Source organism: Opisthorchis viverrini (assembly GCF_000715545.1).
Source record: "Opisthorchis viverrini unplaced genomic scaffold opera_v5_91, whole genome shotgun sequence".
NCBI lineage: Eukaryota > Metazoa > Platyhelminthes > Trematoda > Opisthorchiida > Opisthorchiidae > Opisthorchis > Opisthorchis viverrini.
Genome location: NW_008751746.1, coordinates 98,290 through 118,567, shown reverse-complemented (window position 1 = coordinate 118,567; position 20,278 = coordinate 98,290). Strand labels below are relative to the sequence as shown.

Sequence of the window (20,278 nt, the reverse complement as noted above, 5' to 3'; positions counted from 1 at the left end):
TAACCTATATGCATTATTGGTCTTTCTTTGAATACACCGAATCATACCCAGCTTCAGCTGAATAGAATACCGTTAAATCTGAACGAAAAGACCTACTTCGATGTTCATGTCATCCAGAGTCCTAACTACTCTCTCCTACTTGGTCCGTATAACCAATGCAGCGTTCAGGGTCCTTTGCCTTTCATAGGAAATACTACTAGTTAGGATCGCTGGTCGATATGACCTATTTTCAGTTGTTGCCCGACGAACGTAACGCCCTCACAACAGCGCGTGAGACTAGTCAGTGCAGTGTTGTTTCAAACAGCTGTCCACTTTTGCTGGCAGACTCCTACAGCACTTCTCTCAGCGATGGCGTATTGCGTAGAAAGAACTGTCATATCAATGCAATTGTGTGACGAGAATCAGGATCAGAGCTCAGAGAATATGTGACGTCACTTGTCGCAAAATGGTGGGTAGTGAATGTGCCTTTCCACAGGCTGTACAGTATCCATGTTCCACGAGAAGTAGATTAAGATGTAGACAAGTCCCAGAAAATGGGGACATGTACATCCCCATATCTGTGCTTCAAATTTTATGGTTGGATTCGACAGGATTATCCTACTTTACACGACGGACGTTGAATCGGTTGACGCATTTGTTTTTCAAAATTACTACCACCAGCACAGTCCTTGGGCAATGGTTACTTCACGTAACTCAAGCATTCTTTGTACAGGTTAAATACATCCTCTTTTTTCATTTTGTAGGCACTACTGGTACGTACCGTCCCTATCGTCAATTCTTATTGAAGATGCTCCGTTGTCGTGTGGACAGGATGAACTTAAAATGGCCCGTCGCCAGTTTTCTTCCTTCTTTCCAGAAGCAGCGGAGCGCCTGGGGCTATACTCATTTATCAGTGCAGCGCTAAAGCTCCGGGAATGTGTGAAGCGGTGGTCCACTGGTAAAATACCTATTTCTGATCGTGAGAAGCTGACTTATCGACTGGCCTCCCGAATACCTAAGGATGTCGTCTTGGATATCAATCAGCTTCGATTGCTTGTCAGACCGGTAAATACGCTGTTCTTTTTATCATTGCCTAACCATTAGTTCTGGTTGAAGCTCGTCCACAACACATCTTCCATACCAGGATTTGAACTCCGGACATGGTGGTTGAACGTGTTGCCACTGCTCCGCACCGAACGCACTCGAATTATCACATATGTACTGGCGAACTTGTTCACGATCGGGGAATTCGATGGGTTCACAGGACCTCGTCGATGAACAATTTATGCTGTTTATAAGGGCATAGGGTCTCTTCAGGTTTACAATCTTGCGTGGAGTTGTCGTGCTCAGTCTAGGAGGTGATGAGGGTGTTCATGGAAAATGTTTGATCGAAACTGACTGACGTCTTTTCTGCCTTGCAAGTCGGATCAGATTGTCTTGACCGTGATCCTCACAGGGACCACGATATTCACGGCTTTATCTTCTTTGTGTATGAGCCCAGCCAACTTAAGGCTATAGAAGCGCTCAGATCTCATCGTGTGTTTTGTTGCTGATGATTGCCTCTCAAACACTCAGTGGTTTGCTTTGGGATACTGCCACTGTATATCTACACGAAACAAATTATTCTTGAAGACAGGCTGGAAGTTCACCGTGTTTTTCACACGGTCTGTGGGCACTAGCCACCAGAGGTGTTTCTATCCATAAAAAAAGAAGGGAACCTAGTTATGGCTTGGCAATTCGTCCACCAATTATCAAAGGCTCCTCACTGCTCTCCTGGCTCTCCAGTTTGGGGGTCGGAACGGATCCGTATGAGAAAGAGTAGAAGTTAGGAGCGGAGTCACAATGACTATGATGCTTGATGGCCAACTGATTTCGTCGTCTCACCATTTGACCCATCGTTAGCATCGCAGTGTTTAGCCATGTCTTCCTCCATTTCAGGACATGGCCGTGGGGTTACGCTCAGTACTTTTGCGCTGTCATGTTTTTAGCTGTTACGCTTGCCTTCGGCATTTATCATACTACGATACTTAAATAATATTGAAGAACCAACCTCCCGTAAGTGGTAGGGTTGTTTTGACTCCTCGTGGTTCCCCAACGAATCTCCTCCGAGGCCTATCTTTCCATGACTTAATCACTTACCAGGGTTCTCTCACCGTTGCCAGACCATGAGTATCTGGTTGGTTTGGGCACTGATGAACGTATTTCGCGGTCATCGGGATGGCCGAGCCTCGGTTAGCTCAGCAGTTACGGCATGAATTTACTCACCTAAAGGTCCATGGTTCGATTCCAATCCGGGCATCTCGGCTACTCTTGATTAATCTTGGGCGACCTGGCAATGTTTTATTCGGGTTGCACGACAGGTAGGTGCCGAAAGGGTATTACAGCTGAACGATTATTGTTTGGTATCAGGTTTGAACACTACACACATTTTGAGAGTGACTACCACCCTGTGCTCTGACAGTCCTCACAATCGTCGTGTCAGAAGCACTCTTCTCCAAGAAAAACTAGAGGGCGTTTTTATCTGAGTCGGGAATCGTTGAGTTGGGGGAGTCACCGAAACAGTGGTAGTAGCGGGTTGTTTTTGTGGGTCTAACAAACAAGAAAAGTCCCCAACATTGTCCTTACTGTTCACAGAACTTTCATCAGTCGACTCGCTAAATGGTGGACAAAGTGACCGATTTAGTCAGCTGTACTGGAATCGCTCTTGTGAAGTAGCCTTGATTGTCTTTTTTGCATCTCGTTTTATCTCCTAGTGGTTAATGAAGTCGCTTCTGTTCATTTGTGATTCTGTTCCTCCTAGTCAACCGATTGTGCTTATTTGCATTCGCTGTAGGGACGGCTCCTAGAGTCTGATATTGCCAGACAGAATTCCGGACCAGCAGTTGTTCAGCTGTCCAATTTGTTGCGTACGCGCGTGAATAACGCCGGCTGCAATCAGGTGCGTTGGTCCGTTGTGACTCTATTGCCGGGACCTCCTTCGGAGTCTGTTGATTTGGAGAAATCTGTGTCACTGGGCAACTCGGCACTACATATTCAGTCTTCATCTTGTCCTGGTGAGACGAAATCGGATAACGGTTTGTATGCATCCGAGCCGTCAGACGTAAGGATCAAACCTGAGGAATGCAGTTCTCAGGCCACCCAACTCAGGGGCCACAAACAGTTTGTTGAAAATGATACCGTAGAACCTCGTACCGATTGTGTTGCTTCATCTACTCAGTCGCCTGGGAGCCTCGATTTATGGAATCAAGCCGTGTGGACACTGGACTGTCTAGAGGCCTCGCTAAATCCTCGGGGATTGCGCGAAGCGCATTTACGGAAGACAATAGGTGAACTTCGTCCGTTACTCATCAGGTTACTAGCTGGGAATACGTTTACTAGGCCAACGGAAAAAGATTTATGCAAGGTGAGCGCTCTCCTGTGTATCTGTTATTTAGTGTGATTTAAGTCCCCTCTCTCACCTACCTTTTTTCTATTTCCACACCAATGCTTAAAATATAACTACATTAGCTTAATGGTTGTATGGTAGTGAATCGTCATTGTCAACGCTGATGTTGCTGTCTCTGACGATGATGCATACCACTCATCCTCTCTGGGGACTTTGGAACAGTATGAGGTCTTTTAGAAGGGAACGTTTCTCTCGTGGACGCAATTTCTACAGCGTGGAATCTGTTTGCTACCCGCCCCAAAAAAATGAAACCCCAAGGCCGAATAAGAGAAACTTTGTTATCTGATCTACTCTTTGATAGGGAACACTACGGCGAAAACATTTTTTGTGGCTATCCCATATTTACTAGTCTTTTGTCGCAGCAAACGGTTTTGTCATGATCATCGTTTGATTTGATAATCTAGCTTGCTTGCGCATCACTACCCCATGGGTCGCGTTACAACTGAAGCCAGAACGTAGCTTATGGGAGCGATTACGCCGTATTGATCGAGTTGGCATTTGTTCGTCAACGTGGAATACGTGTCTAGGACGCATCAAAATTTGATTTGCCTTCAACCTGATTGACAGAAGTCATGACTGTCATATGGGTTCACCAGGTTGTCAGTGATACGAAGAATTTAAGGCTACATATTACGCCGAACTTCCAGGCCTTAAGAATGTGCACTGTCCGAGCCTATAATTCCCGCAACTAACTTCAGCGCCACCTGTTACCATACGATGGCCCGGTGTTAACAAGAGTACTATATAGACTGAAAGTTATTCGTGACTGCTGGGAATTGCATGTGTTCTACCTGGAGAATGCACGTTAGCGGCTTTTGGTGATGTTAATGATGGTGGTATAATGTGTCTTTAGTTATGTATCGGGTGTCTTGGGTATTTATGGACTATAGCTCTAATTAATTGAACAGGGTTTATCTTGCAAAGCTTTCTGGCTCCCTCCGATGGAAGCGCTGTCATGTTTAACAACGCCAGATAAAATAGCGCTAACTCCCGACTGGTCAGACTTCCATTTCGAGTTTGTCAATAGGTTTCAACTGTTTTCTTGCTTCCCTGTAGACCACGACACAACTTTCTACACAATATTCGCCGGAGTCTGTCCAGCTCTCGTGGCTAGAAATTTCGTTACGTCGCTTGGCTGCCCGACTTCGTCTCCGGACAGTTATTAACTCTTGCTTAGCGATGGAATGTGTACGTGAGACAGATCAATTGAACGAGACACACACAGACAGCCATCCCAGGTAGGTACCTCTGACGTAATTAATTTACCGGATCTAACTCTATGCCGTACCTTTTGCAGGCAATCTTTGCTGTGTGTACGGTAAACCCTCCTTCACTAACTACTTTTGCTCGGCTGGTTAAATCGTTATTATAATTCTCAGGAAAGTCACTTACATTCCCCATCGCACTCACCGCGCCACAAAGTCATCACACTGCTATCCTTTTACATCAAAAAATTAACCTAAATTCTTGTTGAGAAATGTTAGATTTCACGGAGGAACATAACGTTCGACATCCCTTTCAACTTACATCGTCTAAAGTGACTATCTTCTAACCGAACGTCAGTAATTACCGTGGGAAAGTGAATTACCGTATTTAGTTCATTAATAGGCGTTTTCACTGTGCGATAATTAGTTGGGACTAAATGTTGTTTGTTTCGGACATGTGTTACGCATGCCGAACCATCGTTTGCCAAGGGGAGTGCTGTTTTCCATGCCCAACTCCGAGTGGCGTAAACAGAGAGGTGGCCAACCCTTGACTTGACAGAGGATTATGAAAGAGATCACGAAACGCTTGGGTGGTGTTGGTGCTACTTGCCTTGCAGGGTGGGGACCACGTGATCCTCAGTGTGCCTGGTTGGAGACACTACAAGATATGGTTGCCAACCGATGTCAGTGGCGTTCTTGTTGTCAGTTTCTATCCAGACTGCCTGAGTGAATGTCTGGAGGTGTAGGCACCTCGGAATGATTGTGTTAAGCTAGCAATAAGTCCCCTCCCCGTCCACCTTTCCTCTTTTCTTTACAATAAGGCTTTCAAATAAGTCATGGTTGTACGGCAGTGAAGCATCGGTGTTGAACACTGATGTCATGCTTTCGATGATGATGGTGATGTTATTGTTTGTACTCGGTCACTTCTATCCAGAGAGAATGTCCTTAGCGAGGAAGCGTCGTCTTCTGCTTCTGTGAAGCATGAAGAGCTCCACCACAAGAAATTCCAACCGATTACAAGCAGCTTGGAAACTTCCGCCCGCTTGAAGAAATTGGCCCAACTTTTATTGGCTCTCGGTCATGCAGTCGGCCCGAAGGCCGTTTCTGGGCCCATAAGTGAGTTTTTTCGGAGTCTGTAGAGTTTTCTGAAAACGATTTTAGCATTGTCTATAATTCATTGATGGTATCGCGGCAATGTCTACTTTAGGTCACTTTCGTGCGTGTCAGTTTTCTGGCTTCTATGTAGCTCTCTATACCGGCCAGAAGACGGACGCCAAACGGCTTCTGCCACCCCCACTAATCTATAAAGTCATTCTGAACCGAAGTTGACAGGACCTTGTATTCTGCGTATAGCTAAAGCTCTTAATTTCGGTATCTGTGGGCCAGGTTGTAAGATATTAATCGTTCAGGTGTAACATCCTTTTGGTGCCCAGCTGCCATGCCACCCGAAGGAAGCACGAAGTCTGGGATACTACCAGGTTCCCCAAGCCTAGACAGAGGAAGTCGAGAGGCATAGGTGGGCCTTCCGGTCAGTAAATTCGCTCTCTATCGACTGAACCATCCAAATGCGGCATTTATGGTGATCTTGCCAACAAATAGATCCGGTGCAATCAAGTATTTTCAGCGATACGTGCTCAACATGCAGCTAATACGTAATTCAGTGTTCTATTCCCACTTTAGCCATATGCGAAGCCATTTTGAAATATTGCTCTCACTGATTGCCTAATTTAATTGGATTTATTCTGACCCACATTGGAGTTTGATGATGAGGCAGTAAACGCAATCACTCCACTTTAGTATTTATCTTCATTCTACTGTTTCCGGTAATTATATGAACAGCTCTTCTGCTTCTGTGAAGCATGAAGAGCTCCACCACAAGAAATTCCAACCGATTACAAGCAGCTTGGAAACTTCCGCCCGCTTGAAGAAATTGGCCCAACTTTTATTGGCTCTCGGTCATGCAGTCGGCCCGAAGGCCGTTTCTGGGCCCATAAGTGAGTTTTTTCGGAGTCTGTAGAGTTTTCTGAAAACGATTTTAGCATTGTCTATAATTCATTGATGGTATCGCGGCAATGTCTACTTTAGGTCACTTTCGTGCGTGTCAGTTTTCTGGCTTCTATGTAGCTCTCTATACCGGCCAGAAGACGGACGCCAAACGGCTTCTGCCACCCCCACTAATCTATAAAGTCATTCTGAACCGAAGTTGACAGGACCTTGTATTCTGCGTATAGCTAAAGCTCTTAATTTCGGTATCTGTGGGCCAGGTTGTAAGATATTAATCGTTCAGGTGTAACATCCTTTTGGTGCCCAGCTGCCATGCCACCCGAAGGAAGCACGAAGTCTGGGATACTACCAGGTTCCCCAAGCCTAGACAGAGGAAGTCGAGAGGCATAGGTGGGCCTTCCGGTCAGTAAATTCGCTCTCTATCGACTGAACCATCCAAATGCGGCATTTATGGTGATCTTGCCAACAAATAGATCCGGTGCAATCAAGTATTTTCAGCGATACGTGCTCAACATGCAGCTAATACGTAATTCAGTGTTCTATTCCCACTTTAGCCATATGCGAAGCCATTTTGAAATATTGCTCTCACTGATTGCCTAATTTAATTGGATTTATTCTGACCCACATTGGAGTTTGATGATGAGGCAGTAAACGCAATCACTCCACTTTAGTATTTATCTTCATTCTACTGTTTCCGGTAATTATATGAACAGCTTGTGTTTCCATAAAGGAAACTACTCACAAGGTTGCTGAAAACTCTTCGGCAGCCCACGACCGGTTTCGCCCTTCTTGAGGCTCATCAGGTAGGCGCAGTCCCCGAGTTTCCGTCAACCTTATGTTCTACTTGAACGGTTGAGTCTTTCGTGAAGACCAAATTGATTTGCAAATGAGTGTATTTCTCGAAAAACTTGTGTTTCCCTTTGTCTCCGCAGTTCACTTGATGAAGTAATGGCAAACTGTCTATGCACCTTAGGATTTGATGCTCTAAATGTCACAATGTGACTCAACTGCAGTGCTATTTGGGTACAGAAGAATTACAGTGGAAGTTGTGTGGTTTTTCCACCACATGCCAAACAAAAATCTGCCAGGTGCTGTCTTAACGTTTGTGAACAGCTCATCTCGATCCACGATACAAATAAAACGGCTCGTTTTATTCTGTTGTTCATCTGAACATCTGCATGAATTTGGGCGGAATAACTGAGGCTCAGATTGAGGTTTTGGATAGCAGGGCATATTTGGTTTCGTCACTATTAAAAACTAGCTGAAAGGGAACAGCACAACTATCTGCAGAAAGGGAAAAAAAGACAGTTGTATCACATCATCGAGACCAACCCCTTGTTTGCTTTCTGAAACAATTTCTCAGCTGTGAGGGCATTGCTTTTGCAATCACGTATAAGGCACTCTTCCGGCCTACCTGATGGGCCCCTTAAAGCACTGACATTTACCATTTTATCCAGTAGGAATTAATTTAGTTTTGCCATCCTGATCAATGCAGCTGTCATTTGAGTCTGTTTTTGGGAACACATTGAAATTTCTGGTTAGTGGTCTTTAGCCTGGAGTACAAAACGCTCTGTGTGACGTAATTTGGTCCGCACAGGTCAAGAAAATAGAACCCTGCGTACCGGTCGATATTCCCTACCGTTCGGAGAAATTGCGGCATCTGGTGATTCAATTATAGCATCGCAGTCTTGCTCTGTCCAGTTACCACCACGTACAACCGGATGGCAACGCTGGTGCACACATGTTGAGCAGGTCAACTCCTCCAGCGAACTTCATCTGTTAGCTCGCGCACTGGAACGTGGTGTTCGACGCGCAGCCATCGGTGGACGACGAATTCCGTTCGCCTACTCCACGAAAAAACGTTCGTTACCGAAGGTCCGCTGTACGGCATGTCGGTAAGTTTGGTGAACCGCAGTTAACTATGTTTGACGAATAGCATCGCTAGAACATCTGTTTTATATGGCTAAATATAACGACTCTTCATGTGCTTGCTTCCAGATATAAGATTACTGTCTGTGTTTGAGTTGCTGTCGTTTAAATCCCTGTACCACTCGTTCTCTTGCAATCGACTTTAATAGGGGAAAAGACTAGGCTAGAAACTTCTGAGGAAGCTGCCATGCCAAGTCAAAATGATGTAATCATCGATTAAACCGGGCTTATTCCGTCAACAGTTTCTTGTCTTGTTTCTGGCCTCGTCCGAAACTGAATTAAGCACTGCTGTTCACTTCAGCTTCTCGATACACACCGGTCATTTTCTGGTTTTCGATTACCCCTATCGATGCTGTTATCCCCATTTTTGCGGCAGATACGCACCAAAAGCTTGCTTAGTCTAAGAAATCTATTTTGCACCTTTCAAATTTTTCATGTTGGTTCCCTCCTTTAAACGCACTGCATTTTCAGTCGGATAATCGACTACAGAAACCTGGTCTGATGTTGTGTACCACACCGACAATCGTCGAAGACATATTTGCTTGTTTCGGCGTGGGATTGCCGTTACCGGATGATCGGCGTTCATAATTGTTTTTACAGTAATGGTGAACCCACTTGTATTTCACTCCCCCTGAGGCAACTAGCCTTTCAAATTCCGGTTTCCTTCATACGACCAGTTTCCTACTTTCTGATGGTATAAGTTCGAAGACTATTGTTTCCACTTTAAGATTGCCTGTTTAATGGAAATTGTGAACTGAGATGTTTTTATTGATAAACAAGCAAGCGGTACCCCGTAGCGCATCTGCCCTTGGGTGGTCATTTTTGACGATTGCCGGAAGTTGCTGTAGCGGCGTCACAATGTGCTTTTTCCGAACTTTTCGGCAATTTGAACGAAAGTTTGTAAGCCATTTCAAATTTAGCCTTATATGGCAGCGACGGTGGACGGACTATGGAAGCAGCTGGCCCTGGCAATTCTTTCCATATCATCCTCTGCGTGTTCGACTTTGACTTCTACTGTGCTCTTGGAAGCTGTGGATAGTTCAACGGATGAGGTGTGATCTTCTGACATAGGGGATCATGGTTTTAGACCAACTGCAGCTTTTTGTGGCTGCTTTCCACCCTGGCAGTTCCTCAACGCTCCTTCCTGTTCCACGCCATATGACAGTCGTGCATCGAGTGAGTGCGCAGACTACGATTGCATTCACAAACACCTCCCCAGTTATAGGAATAGTTTCTGAAATACGATTAGAAACAACAAAGTATTCTGAGTAAATTTTGTATCACAGAGTATGATCAAGTTTTCGAAGAGGTTTTGTAACAATCGGTAGATTTATCGGTAGATTTAAATAAATCTACCGATTGTCACCAAACTTTTTCGAAAATGATGACTACCCAATCGGTTTCAAGTATTTTCCACGTGAATGATCAAGTTTTGTTTACCATCAATTATTTTGAGTTTTACACAGATCCCATTTCGTTGATAAACTCCAGTGCTTCCTGTAGAGGTACACCGATACTTCGGTTTTAATATCAAATGTCGCACATAGATTGTCCATATTTTTTTCAAGAGCAACACCTTCCCGTTGCCCTGCTCTTTCACAGGTGGCCACCAGATCCTCAGCCAACCACTCCCCAATTGGTTTCACACCCAGCTGCACACTCAATCCATTTCGGACCCCATACCCCGTTGTCCACATGCGCAGGCTGTTCGGCTCCGTTTCATTTGGATTGCTTGTTAAACAGTAGGTCCCGTGTACACCGTTCCTCGCTCCGATCCCAATCCAACAAGTTACGTCCACCCTCTGCAGTCCAGCTCAAAGGATTAACTGAATCGGATCTACGTATGACTGGATATTGCGGTTTCCACTCCTCACTGAACAGTATCACTGCGGCCCGAATGGAGACATGTGGCGCCAGTGTATACTTGTGTAACGCCTGCTTACGTGTTGCTGGAAAGAAACCTCAATGTGATCTCGCTCCTCATCAGTACGACCATTCTTCCAATGATCAGTTAACCGGAGATGAAGAGTGGGAGACAGATTCAGAGCTATCAAACTCGGAGGTTGAAGAATTTCAGTCAGCTACAGAAAACAAGGTAGTCCAACGTCATATGATATGAGTTGTGAAGTGATTTTTAGTACTAGTTTCAATTTAAGAAAAACTACGTTGTTTAAGGAACTACCGACGAAAACCTAAGTTGGGACTGTCCTTGTGACAGAGTGCATTTAAATACCCAACATTTTTATTATCTGTCCTAAATATTTATGGATTGGTGGAGCAAATGCGTTTGATTTTGTAGACGGTCGTTATACCGACTACATAGATCGCTGATGGTCGCTAGCATGTTTATGCCGGCATGAGATTTGTAGAGATTTCGGGCTTTTATGAACATGGTCTCAAAAATTTCGGGTTGCCATTCCAGGTTTACTTATCTATCAATCATGATCGTCATTATTAACAGGTACTTCGATGTCTTCTGGCTCTAGATAGCACGGAATTAAGCCATATCGATAGTAATAAAGAATAAAGATTCTTAGCACCAAGGATATCAGAACCATGGTTTCAGTATATTCAACATTCCCTACAGTCAGTCGAACACTGTGAACCTTCATCGGTAAACTCCGTGTTCAGCCATGCATATCTGAACACTATTCAGTTATCATGTCTCAAAACGTCGGTTCATTTTATTCTTTGAGCTGCCATATCAGCTGCTACTCACAAGGGTGAAATCATTAGGATACGTGTGTTAGGATTCCCTGTGTTAAGTACTAATTCAGTTCACTTCGGCCTATTTGGCAGTCGTGAAGACAGTCCGTGGTTGCGATCACTCGATACTAGCGTCTTGAACGGAAAGGTTATTTGCCTACCACTGTGTTTTGTCGGAAACGCCGACTGGCTCCAGCCAGTTGGAGCTGTTTGTCCACAACCTGACGAAACGGAGCTAGCGGTAAGCGCAGTTAATCTCGAGGCAGCTCAGTGGTTAAGGCGCCAGCTTCCGGACCGGAAGGTCCGTGGTTCGAACCCGACCCCAGCATCTCGACTGTCCCTGTCTAGACTTGGGTAACCTGGCCGTATCACATCTTTTATGCCTCTTTCCGTTGGCACGGCAGCAGGTACCGAAAACATGCTACAGTTGAGCGATTATTATTATTGTTATTTTAGCCTAAAAATCCAACCATTCTTAGGCGCCGAGTTCCTTCTAACTGTTATTTTGACCTCAAGGGACCCGGCTTAAAGTGCTGTGGCCGGGTCCAACTACTGTGGAATTTCCAAGGATGAGCTCCAGATATGACGTCTCTCTGCAGTTTGAAGTATGCTTTTCAGTAGTACGAACTTCTGAACGATTCATTTGGTTCAGCTCATTTCAGTTTTGCAGCTCAAAAACCGTGCATTGAAATGCAGTGATTCCAAATGCTACAGCATGGTTCACTGAGGATAGGGAGAATAAGGGGGCGATGACCCACTTAGTTCATTGACGTCGGACGTTTCTGTTTGTCTGATGTGACAGGGATCGAGAACTACGTAGTGACGCAAGACGCCACTGGCTGCGTGGCGTAGCCATATCTGTCGGGGTCACTGAACATTGGTTCGTCTTGTCTCGCGGTTACAGTCCGAGGGGACGGCTTTTACCAAAGCGACTTGTTTGACTTCGTTGCCAGATCATGGACTGATCACCCCTGTGTCATCTTCGCCCGACACAAGACTGGGCGAGAAGGGTGGCGCGAGGCAAACGGTCGTCTGGCGTACAAATTACATGAAGTGTGGCCAGCACACACGGGTTCCTGTCGTAATTTCGGCTTATCGCCGTCCAATCACGAATGCACACTGAATACATCATCGGCTACGAGAATGGATATCAGCGAATGTGATGGCGCTATGCTGGGTGTAATTAGGGCGATTTTCTCTTTCGAAAGGTTTTAGTCTTGATTCTATTGAGGCCAGTCAGCCTTAAGAGTCAAACCGTTAGCATAGCCGTTACGGCTTCGTTTGTCCGGGACGCGGTGGGCCATATAAGCTTGTTTTGTCATGCACCTTGTCCAATAATGATCCGTTCACCCTTTTGTAGCATAGCTGCCATGCTGCCAAAAAGAAGTAGCTTTTTTTAGCAAAACTCTGCCGATCATAGAAAAACGTCGAAACCTTTTATGATTTGTGTTCGAATGCATATATCAGTGTGTATATGGGCTTCTGCTGTTAGGCTTTATAGATGTGTTATATCGGGTGTGAGCACATCATTTTTGGCATCAGCTTTACGGAATCTCACACACTGTGTCCTAAATAACTCCTTCAACCTTCTTATCAGGTCCCTGTTATGGATGATTTGCTGCCTGATAGACACAGGCGTCGTGGACCCCCAGCGAAACTTGGAAGTCCAGAGCAACCGAAGTTGTGCACTGAACCTCGGAGACGCCACTCAACACCTCCTTGTAGACTCAAAACAATACGACCCGCGAGCACTGTTGGAGCTTCACAGTTACTGCGTGTTGGACGTCCACATACTCATCGAATATTGAAACGGACGCATCCCAACCGATGTTCTGAACGGCATTTACGCAGCTCAGCCAAACGGATAAAATTTTCTTCCGTGGAGGATCGGTACACCAGACGACCGAGACGTCCAAATCGCCGTTATTTTGAGCTTGACTTTTTTAACCCTTCAATGGGTGAATCACGAGATGAGCAATCGAAGGACAGTGATCGTACTGACGATTTGTCTGCTGACAAGATTAACCGTGGTTGGGATGAGGAAGCTATCCTCAAATTTCCTGATATTTTCTGTGAGCAGTTTTTCTCTTGCAGTGATTTACAACTTTCTATTTTTATTTTTTATGTTGGATACTAGTAGTCCCTCCGGTAACACCATTGGTGTATTCTTGACTTTTATCAGAAGTAAGCTTTAGTGTGCCCTTACTGCTGATCAGGATGAACAGACTACTCGTTACCACATGGTGGCTATCTCCGATTATACAGTAAGCCGGCAATACTCACATCTAAACTCGTACTACCTAAGTTCAGCTTTCGAAATTGGAGTTGTTGCATGTATTGATCAAATCTTCATTCCATCGACTCCTCCGATGTTACGCTAGTACGACCTCCAGGTGCTTTTCATTTGATCCCACTTCTTCGGTCATCCTCAGGGTTTCGAAGGAAGAATGACCGTTTGGGTTGCCTAAGATCCTGTGTGAAGTGTGTGAGTGTTGAGTTCTCTCCCTGGCGTTGTCCCGTTGAAGATGAGATTTACTCGCCAGGTTTACATTTTCTGACGATTCCTTATAGGCAGATGGGTCTTATTGTCGCCTGGTACCTTCGAACCGTAGGTATTATGAAACACTGGCACTGTCAAATCAACCATTAATTCCAAATGGTATCTGAGGTTGTGAGTTGTATGTTCGGACACAGGGGCCTATCGTTTCCTCCGATTCAATCTTGTTTATCAACTACAAACCGTGTGCAAAGTCGTCATCTTGTCGCGGTGGTCGGGCTTCTACGCTGCAATGATCCTGCGGGCTATACTGGCTGGAACTCAGTTCTTGGACGTTCACACAGCGATTCTGCTTTCCCCTGAGGAAAAACGGGTTAGAAAAGGTCGGCCCCGAAAACCGCACACTCTGATCGCTCAGCGGTTGACCGTGACCGCTGGTCAAAGTCTGATGCTGCTCAAAATGCACCTGCTGTGCTCAGCTGCATGAGTAGTGAGACAGTAATGTTCTACTCCCTGTGCCCTCGGGCCAGGACGGTCTCACATTGCCAAGTAGGTCAGACTATTGACTTATTGGCTCCGGGAAGGCTCCCTCGAGAAAACCCTAACAACCGCGGTTCATACTCTTAAGTCAGAGACTAGGGGGAAAGGTCCCCGAACATAACTCACTGCCTTGTAGATCAGACTTTTGAGTCAAAGGCTCAGGTGGGGTACCTCAACTAGACCCCCTTCTTTGGCCTGCGCAACCGGGAAGTATCATTTGCCCTTGCAGCTCTTCACTCACCGGCCTTCCCCCACACTCCCCACTCATTGTACAATCGTTTTCCTTAAGTTATCGGTACTTGCACACGACCCGGGTGGTCGAGTGAACAAATTCTTGGAGTATCCTTTTGATAGCTCTGGTTTTATCCCTCACTACCCCCGCTCGCACTGGTCGTTGGTTTCCGCCCTGATTTGCTACATTGTGGATATTGTTATTTTTGTGTTTGGAGGAAGACAAACATTCACTTACTTCATGCGAAGCCATTCATACAGATCAGTCAAGCGATAACAGTCCACCGTGTTCTCTGTCTTCTAACATTAGAATGAGACATGCGGCCCTTAGACTTCCTTAGACGAGCATGTTTGCAATTTTCAACTTGTTGAGGGCAGGAAGAGTGTGCCGTGGTTTCTTCCGTAAATACTTCCACTTCAATGTAGCTTTGATATTCTATCCTTTTTATTCTGCTTCTTTAGTGAAAAGAGCGACTGTGGTTGTCGTTCCGTGTGATCTAAACCAGAGTCAGTCCCGCATGCCACGCCCGTCTCTCCGCCGTTCGTCCAAACCGGAAAGTACTCCCTCCTCCGCAGTAAATGGATTTCCCGAAAAGACCGACACACAAAAGTGGGTGGAAAAACTATTTTCGGAACTGTGCCACAGCAATTCCGCCCGTCCATTGTTACGGTGTGGCGTAGGTCGCCAAATCACCCTTATGGACCAAAAAGATCGTCGGGTTGCCGAACTACCCAACAGTCGTAGGCACTCGGATCGTGTCAGGGTAGCAAGTCACCGCCTCTGTTCAACCAACAGCCCTCAAACAGTCAAAAGCTCGGAGAAGCTCTTGGCTTGGGATCTTTCATCATTGCAGGAATTGTTAGTTCGACAGGATTTACCAGGTGGTCCTGAACAAGCGATCGATCAGCTCAAGTTAGTTTTCTACATGTTACTTTTGTACACATGCTGATTGGCAATCATTCTCGACCACAAGTTGATTTAGACGGCGTTCTCTTTCGGTACAGATTTCCAGTAAGATTCCTTGAGCATACCATGGAGATAGACGTAGCCTTGAGAAAGCCGAATAAACATAGTGTTTAGGTATCTAATACGGAAACTGAATTCACGCGTAGGTTTGACAATCCCCAATATCAAGAGGAAGCATTAAGTTTAAAAACCTCTGGTAAGCAAAATTACACAAGAAACCGCAATTGTCCTCCCTCATGGCATCAACATATGCACAAGTCTGTCATTGACCGGCACACTGCAGTGTCAACGTCCGCACATCAAACAACGGCCAGTGAAATGTTTGCTCAGTAGTGTGGGTTGTAGTCATCCTTTCCGACGATATTCTCGTGGTTCTCATTGGCGGTGCGATCACACGGAACTCATGAGGAAACAAGTCAAGGCAGGTTCAGCAAGCGGGACAGGAATGCGCATGGGTAACTGGGTCAGGTGCGCACGGACACATGCTAATACACAAGTATGGCAGTGAAGCATCGGTGTTGAGCACTGATGTCATACTGTCGATGGTGATGATGATGACAAGTACCGGGCAGGTGTATCTCTGCGGCCTGGTGAATGGCTGACAGAGGAGCAAAATGAGCGCATGTACAAAGCACTCAAACGAATGGGGGATTATCGTGAGGTCAAGTTCGATTCAGCACACAATAAGGTGTAATATGACATACCTTACAAGCAGCCTTTCTGGTCTGCGGTGTGATAATCAGTTATTTGTGACCAGTACCCCCGGACGCTGAATTTCACTTCTTAAAACCGTACACTAGTTCAAGCCATTATTCAGTTACATCTGTACCAGCTCGAACTGGGCGCCTGCATGGACAGAGAGGCGTGGTAAATCCAGAAAATTTAGTAAGTCAGGAGCGGGGGGCGTTATGCGGTGAGAAATACAGTTAGCGCGGCCGCATTAGGAGTGAGACACCAATGCTCTACTCTCTGCGCGCTCGAGTTAGGTCAACCCCCTGCAACCGACCAGGTCAGACTATTGGGTCATCGGCTCGGGGTAGGGTTCCGAAAGAGAACTCAACTGTTCGGGGGTTAGACTTTTGAGTCAGAGGCTAGGGCCAGAGTCCCCAAACAAAATTCCCTATCCTGCCACTGCCTTGTGCGTCAGACTTTTGAGTTATAGGCTCAAAGTGGGGTCCTTCAACCAAACCCACTTCTTCGGCCTGGGCAACCGGGAAGTATCATTTGCCTTCACAGCTTTGTGTCCGCCGATGTCCTTCCCACCACACAAACAAACGTCGCTGGGTCATTTGACTGTTAGTTATCTGACCGAGGGGCCTTATGCTCCCCGCTGCATATTAGTAAGCAAACTAATACCGTACTGAATCCACGAGGTCTTTTCCACATGAGAGCTTTTGACGTCCAAGGTCTGTGCTTAAGCGTGATGTATTTTATAAGCACTACTTCAGAATTTACCATCCTTTTGCTCTTATCTCAAACTTTAGAATAAGCAGTTAGACTGTTCGCACATCTTGGTTGTTGCTTATGCCGTGGCCGTACCATAATTGTCCCAAATGAAGCCAGAATCAAGCAGGACTGTGCAGCTTGCTAGCTGGTGAACCATTTGAACCATTAAAAACCCACGATCATTTAATTCATGCATTACTCATATTTCGCTGGATGTACCAAGTTGCACATGACTGCCTACATCCTGTCACTTCCCATACTATTTGACATTGTTCCATTGATTCATCCTATCCTTACTTTCGATCAGGCACCACACCTGACAGTAGTCTGCAGCGTACGTTGTCTTGAGATCTCCCTGTTCCCTTCCACCGTAAGGTACAACCTCGATTTTTAGTGACAACCTGGCTGGTGAAGTAGCAGTCGTAGCATAGACGGCCTACATTCAACCACAGGCTGATAGCCACATGTCAAGGATCTATTGATCTATGGACACAGTTGGGGGCATAATCGCGGATGAAATTTCTGGTCCCTTTAGACTTGTTTTGTCTCTGTTTGATTGTTCCTCTGTGGCGCTCAATTGTCCCTTGTTTAATTTCTGGTGGATTTTCTAGTATTCGGAATCCACTTGCGAAATTTCGGCGATGTTTGCCGGTCGAGGCCTTATCGAAGATGCTTATTAGTAAAAATAATTACCTTCACTATGTTTTTTAGTCTAGGGGCGATGAGTTGAGGGTGAGGAAAAGCCGCTCTTTCTGCACTATTGAAAGTCGGAAGTCGTCCAATCTTTCAATAGCCGAGCAGTTTCCTTGAACTTCCTTCTTAACATGGATTACCGTGTCTGTGCATCGCTCCATTTCGATCAAACCCATTTCATATTGAATTTCTCACACTTATTAATGTAATACGATGAAATGAATGTCCATAGTGTCCGCCACCTCATGTCATCTTGGACAGCACAAACAAAGCATTTTCATGCCACCTAACGAAGTGTGAACGAGAGCCACGTGACCACATTACAATGCAACGAAATTAATGGAAGGCGGTTAGAAATTCTTCAGCGTCTAACTTCCTATCATGCTTCCTATTCCGTTCTAACTTCGCTACTTTAAGTTCGTATTCTACCGTAACGATTAGTACCCTGTGCGTGACCTAGGCCTAACCCTCAGTCAGTCCAACTTGTCACGAAGAACCTCTTGGGGCGGTGAGCTAGTGCGCCAGGAGGGTTGTTTCCTCAAGAACCAATTCCTTGCCGTAATATTGTCTTCCTGATAATTCCTAATGTGATGTGCTGTTGCGCAGGGAATTTTATCCTATACGGTTAGGCGGGCGAGATGGCTCAATTGGTTACAGCGCGAATTTACTGACCGGAAGGTCCATGGTTCGGACCCGACTTCCCTTATCTAGACTTGGGCGACCTGACGGCATCCCAGCCCTCGTGCTTCCTTCGGGTGGCATGGTAGCTAGGCACCGAAAGGGCGCTACAGCTGAACGATTATTATTATACGGTTAGGAATTGAACTCTGAGGTCACTCTATACAAGTAATTCCATTAACATTAGTTGGCTGTAATAACTTATGAGACGACATGTCACGAGGACTACTGTCATCCGTCCTGCTAATTCCTGTCTCTGCTTTTCTTCGTGTAGATTGCTGATTTCCCATTGGTTGGCTTCCAATCGTCCCGGGAGTCGCTTGCATCAGTGTGCCTTAGATTTATCTGATCAGCTTGACGCGAAACTGAGTGCATTCAAGCAACAAAGTGAACCTAGTCCTAGTAACGCATCATCTGGTTAAAAAAATCCCGCACATTTGATCTCATTTCTCTTTTATTTTTTGGCTTCAAGGCTCACCTGTACAGTGTAAATTGCTAAATGTATACAGATTTTTGTAACTCTTGCGTTATTTTGATATATGCTTGATCCGATGTCGTTTGTTAATGCAACCACGATAAGTATAGTTTTTTCCACTGAGAATATTTTTGTACGTTATTTTTTCTGAGCAGACGATCGTTTTTGCACAAAGAAGAACTGTAGTCCTGTTTTTAATTGTCTGCTTTAATGAAATTTCGTTTCGGAGGTGTGCCCAAAGATCATCCTACCTCATCTGCGTCGAAGATACGAGCTAGGTTATAGCCCTCCAACACGTGCGTGGGTCGGTCCTTCCAGGGTTCACTGTGAGCAAAAGTAATCACAAAGGCGGCAATCGCGATTTATTGTATCTAGCTATGCTGCCCGTACGATGACATCACCAAGACCCTTATTGATTTCGCTTTTTAGTCGAGAAGTCACCGGCGAAATCTTGTGTTGTCTGCACTGGGACTCATTTAAACGACCTACGTGCTCCCGATCAGCAGTCGGTCTGGTCACAATAAGTTCAAAACATCAGTCTAAGGGATCCTACAAGGTGCCTGCTGTTATGTTGGTTTGATCAATGCTGTACCATTACACCTGCACAACACGCAGTCCCACGCCCGAATTTCAAATATATTACGATGTACACGGTGCCTGTTCTGCAGGTATATAACGGTCACCCGCACCCTTTTCGATGCAAGCCATCATAATGAGCAGTTTATATTGGACTGCCACATGTAGAAACAATTTCGGTCTTCTTAGTGATCTTAGTGATCTTCTTAGTTCCTGTCGGTGCTACTCGCCTTCCAGGGTGGGGACCGCGTGATCCTCACTGTGCCTGGTTGGAGACACTACAAGATATGGCTGCCAACCGATGTCAGTGGCGTTCTTGTTGTCAGTTTCTGTCCAGATTGCCTGAGTGAGTGTCTGGAGGTGTAGGCACCTCGGAATGATTGTGTTAAGCTAGCACTAAGTCCCTCCCCCATCCACCTTTATTCTTTTCTTTACAATAAGGCTTTCAAATAAGTCATGGTTGTACGGCAGTGAAGCATCGGTGTTGAACACTGATGTCATGCTGTCGTTGATGATGTTGATGATCTTAGTGATACCAACGAGTTATTTTTGGAGCTGGAGTCGACGTAGAAATCAGGGCAATGTGTAATATATTTTCACAGCGGCCACCAACTGGACCTCGCCAAAGCAACCAGTCCTCAAGAGGAGTGTTGCAGAGAGCACTGCTGTTCACAGCTTCTGCTTGGACCAGCTGCCCTCAGAAATAATGATGGAGCTAGTTGAGTTGCGTTACCGATTGTCATGAGAAATGTGACAGCTCACTTTATAAGGGAGCACACGAGAAATCTGGCAGAACAGATCGAAGGCAACTAGAACGTTGTTCACCCCGCAGTGAGTTGATTAATGCGATGGACATGCTACAGAATACACCAGGAGCTGTAATATAAAAGATCACACTGGTGGGCGT

The 20,278-nt window shown here is 45.6% G+C and overlaps 1 protein-coding gene across 1 annotated transcript in view; it reads left to right on the top strand.

Annotated features, from left to right (window-relative positions):
* The window catches only part of T265_13665 (hypothetical protein), a gene marked incomplete at both ends in the record, with an annotated part of 46,293 nt that extends 27,346 nt beyond the window's left edge, over positions 1-18,947 (top strand). The window contains 9 exon segments of the mRNA XM_009169946.1: positions 744-1,044; positions 2,813-3,382; positions 4,481-4,662; positions 5,564-5,745; positions 8,231-8,528; positions 10,165-10,657; positions 12,866-13,340; positions 14,999-15,449; positions 18,595-18,947. Coding sequence (XP_009168210.1) covers positions 744-1,044; positions 2,813-3,382; positions 4,481-4,662; positions 5,564-5,745; positions 8,231-8,528; positions 10,165-10,657; positions 12,866-13,340; positions 14,999-15,449; positions 18,595-18,742 — 3,100 coding nt within the window.
* Between the last annotated feature and the right edge of the window lie 1,331 nt (positions 18,948-20,278).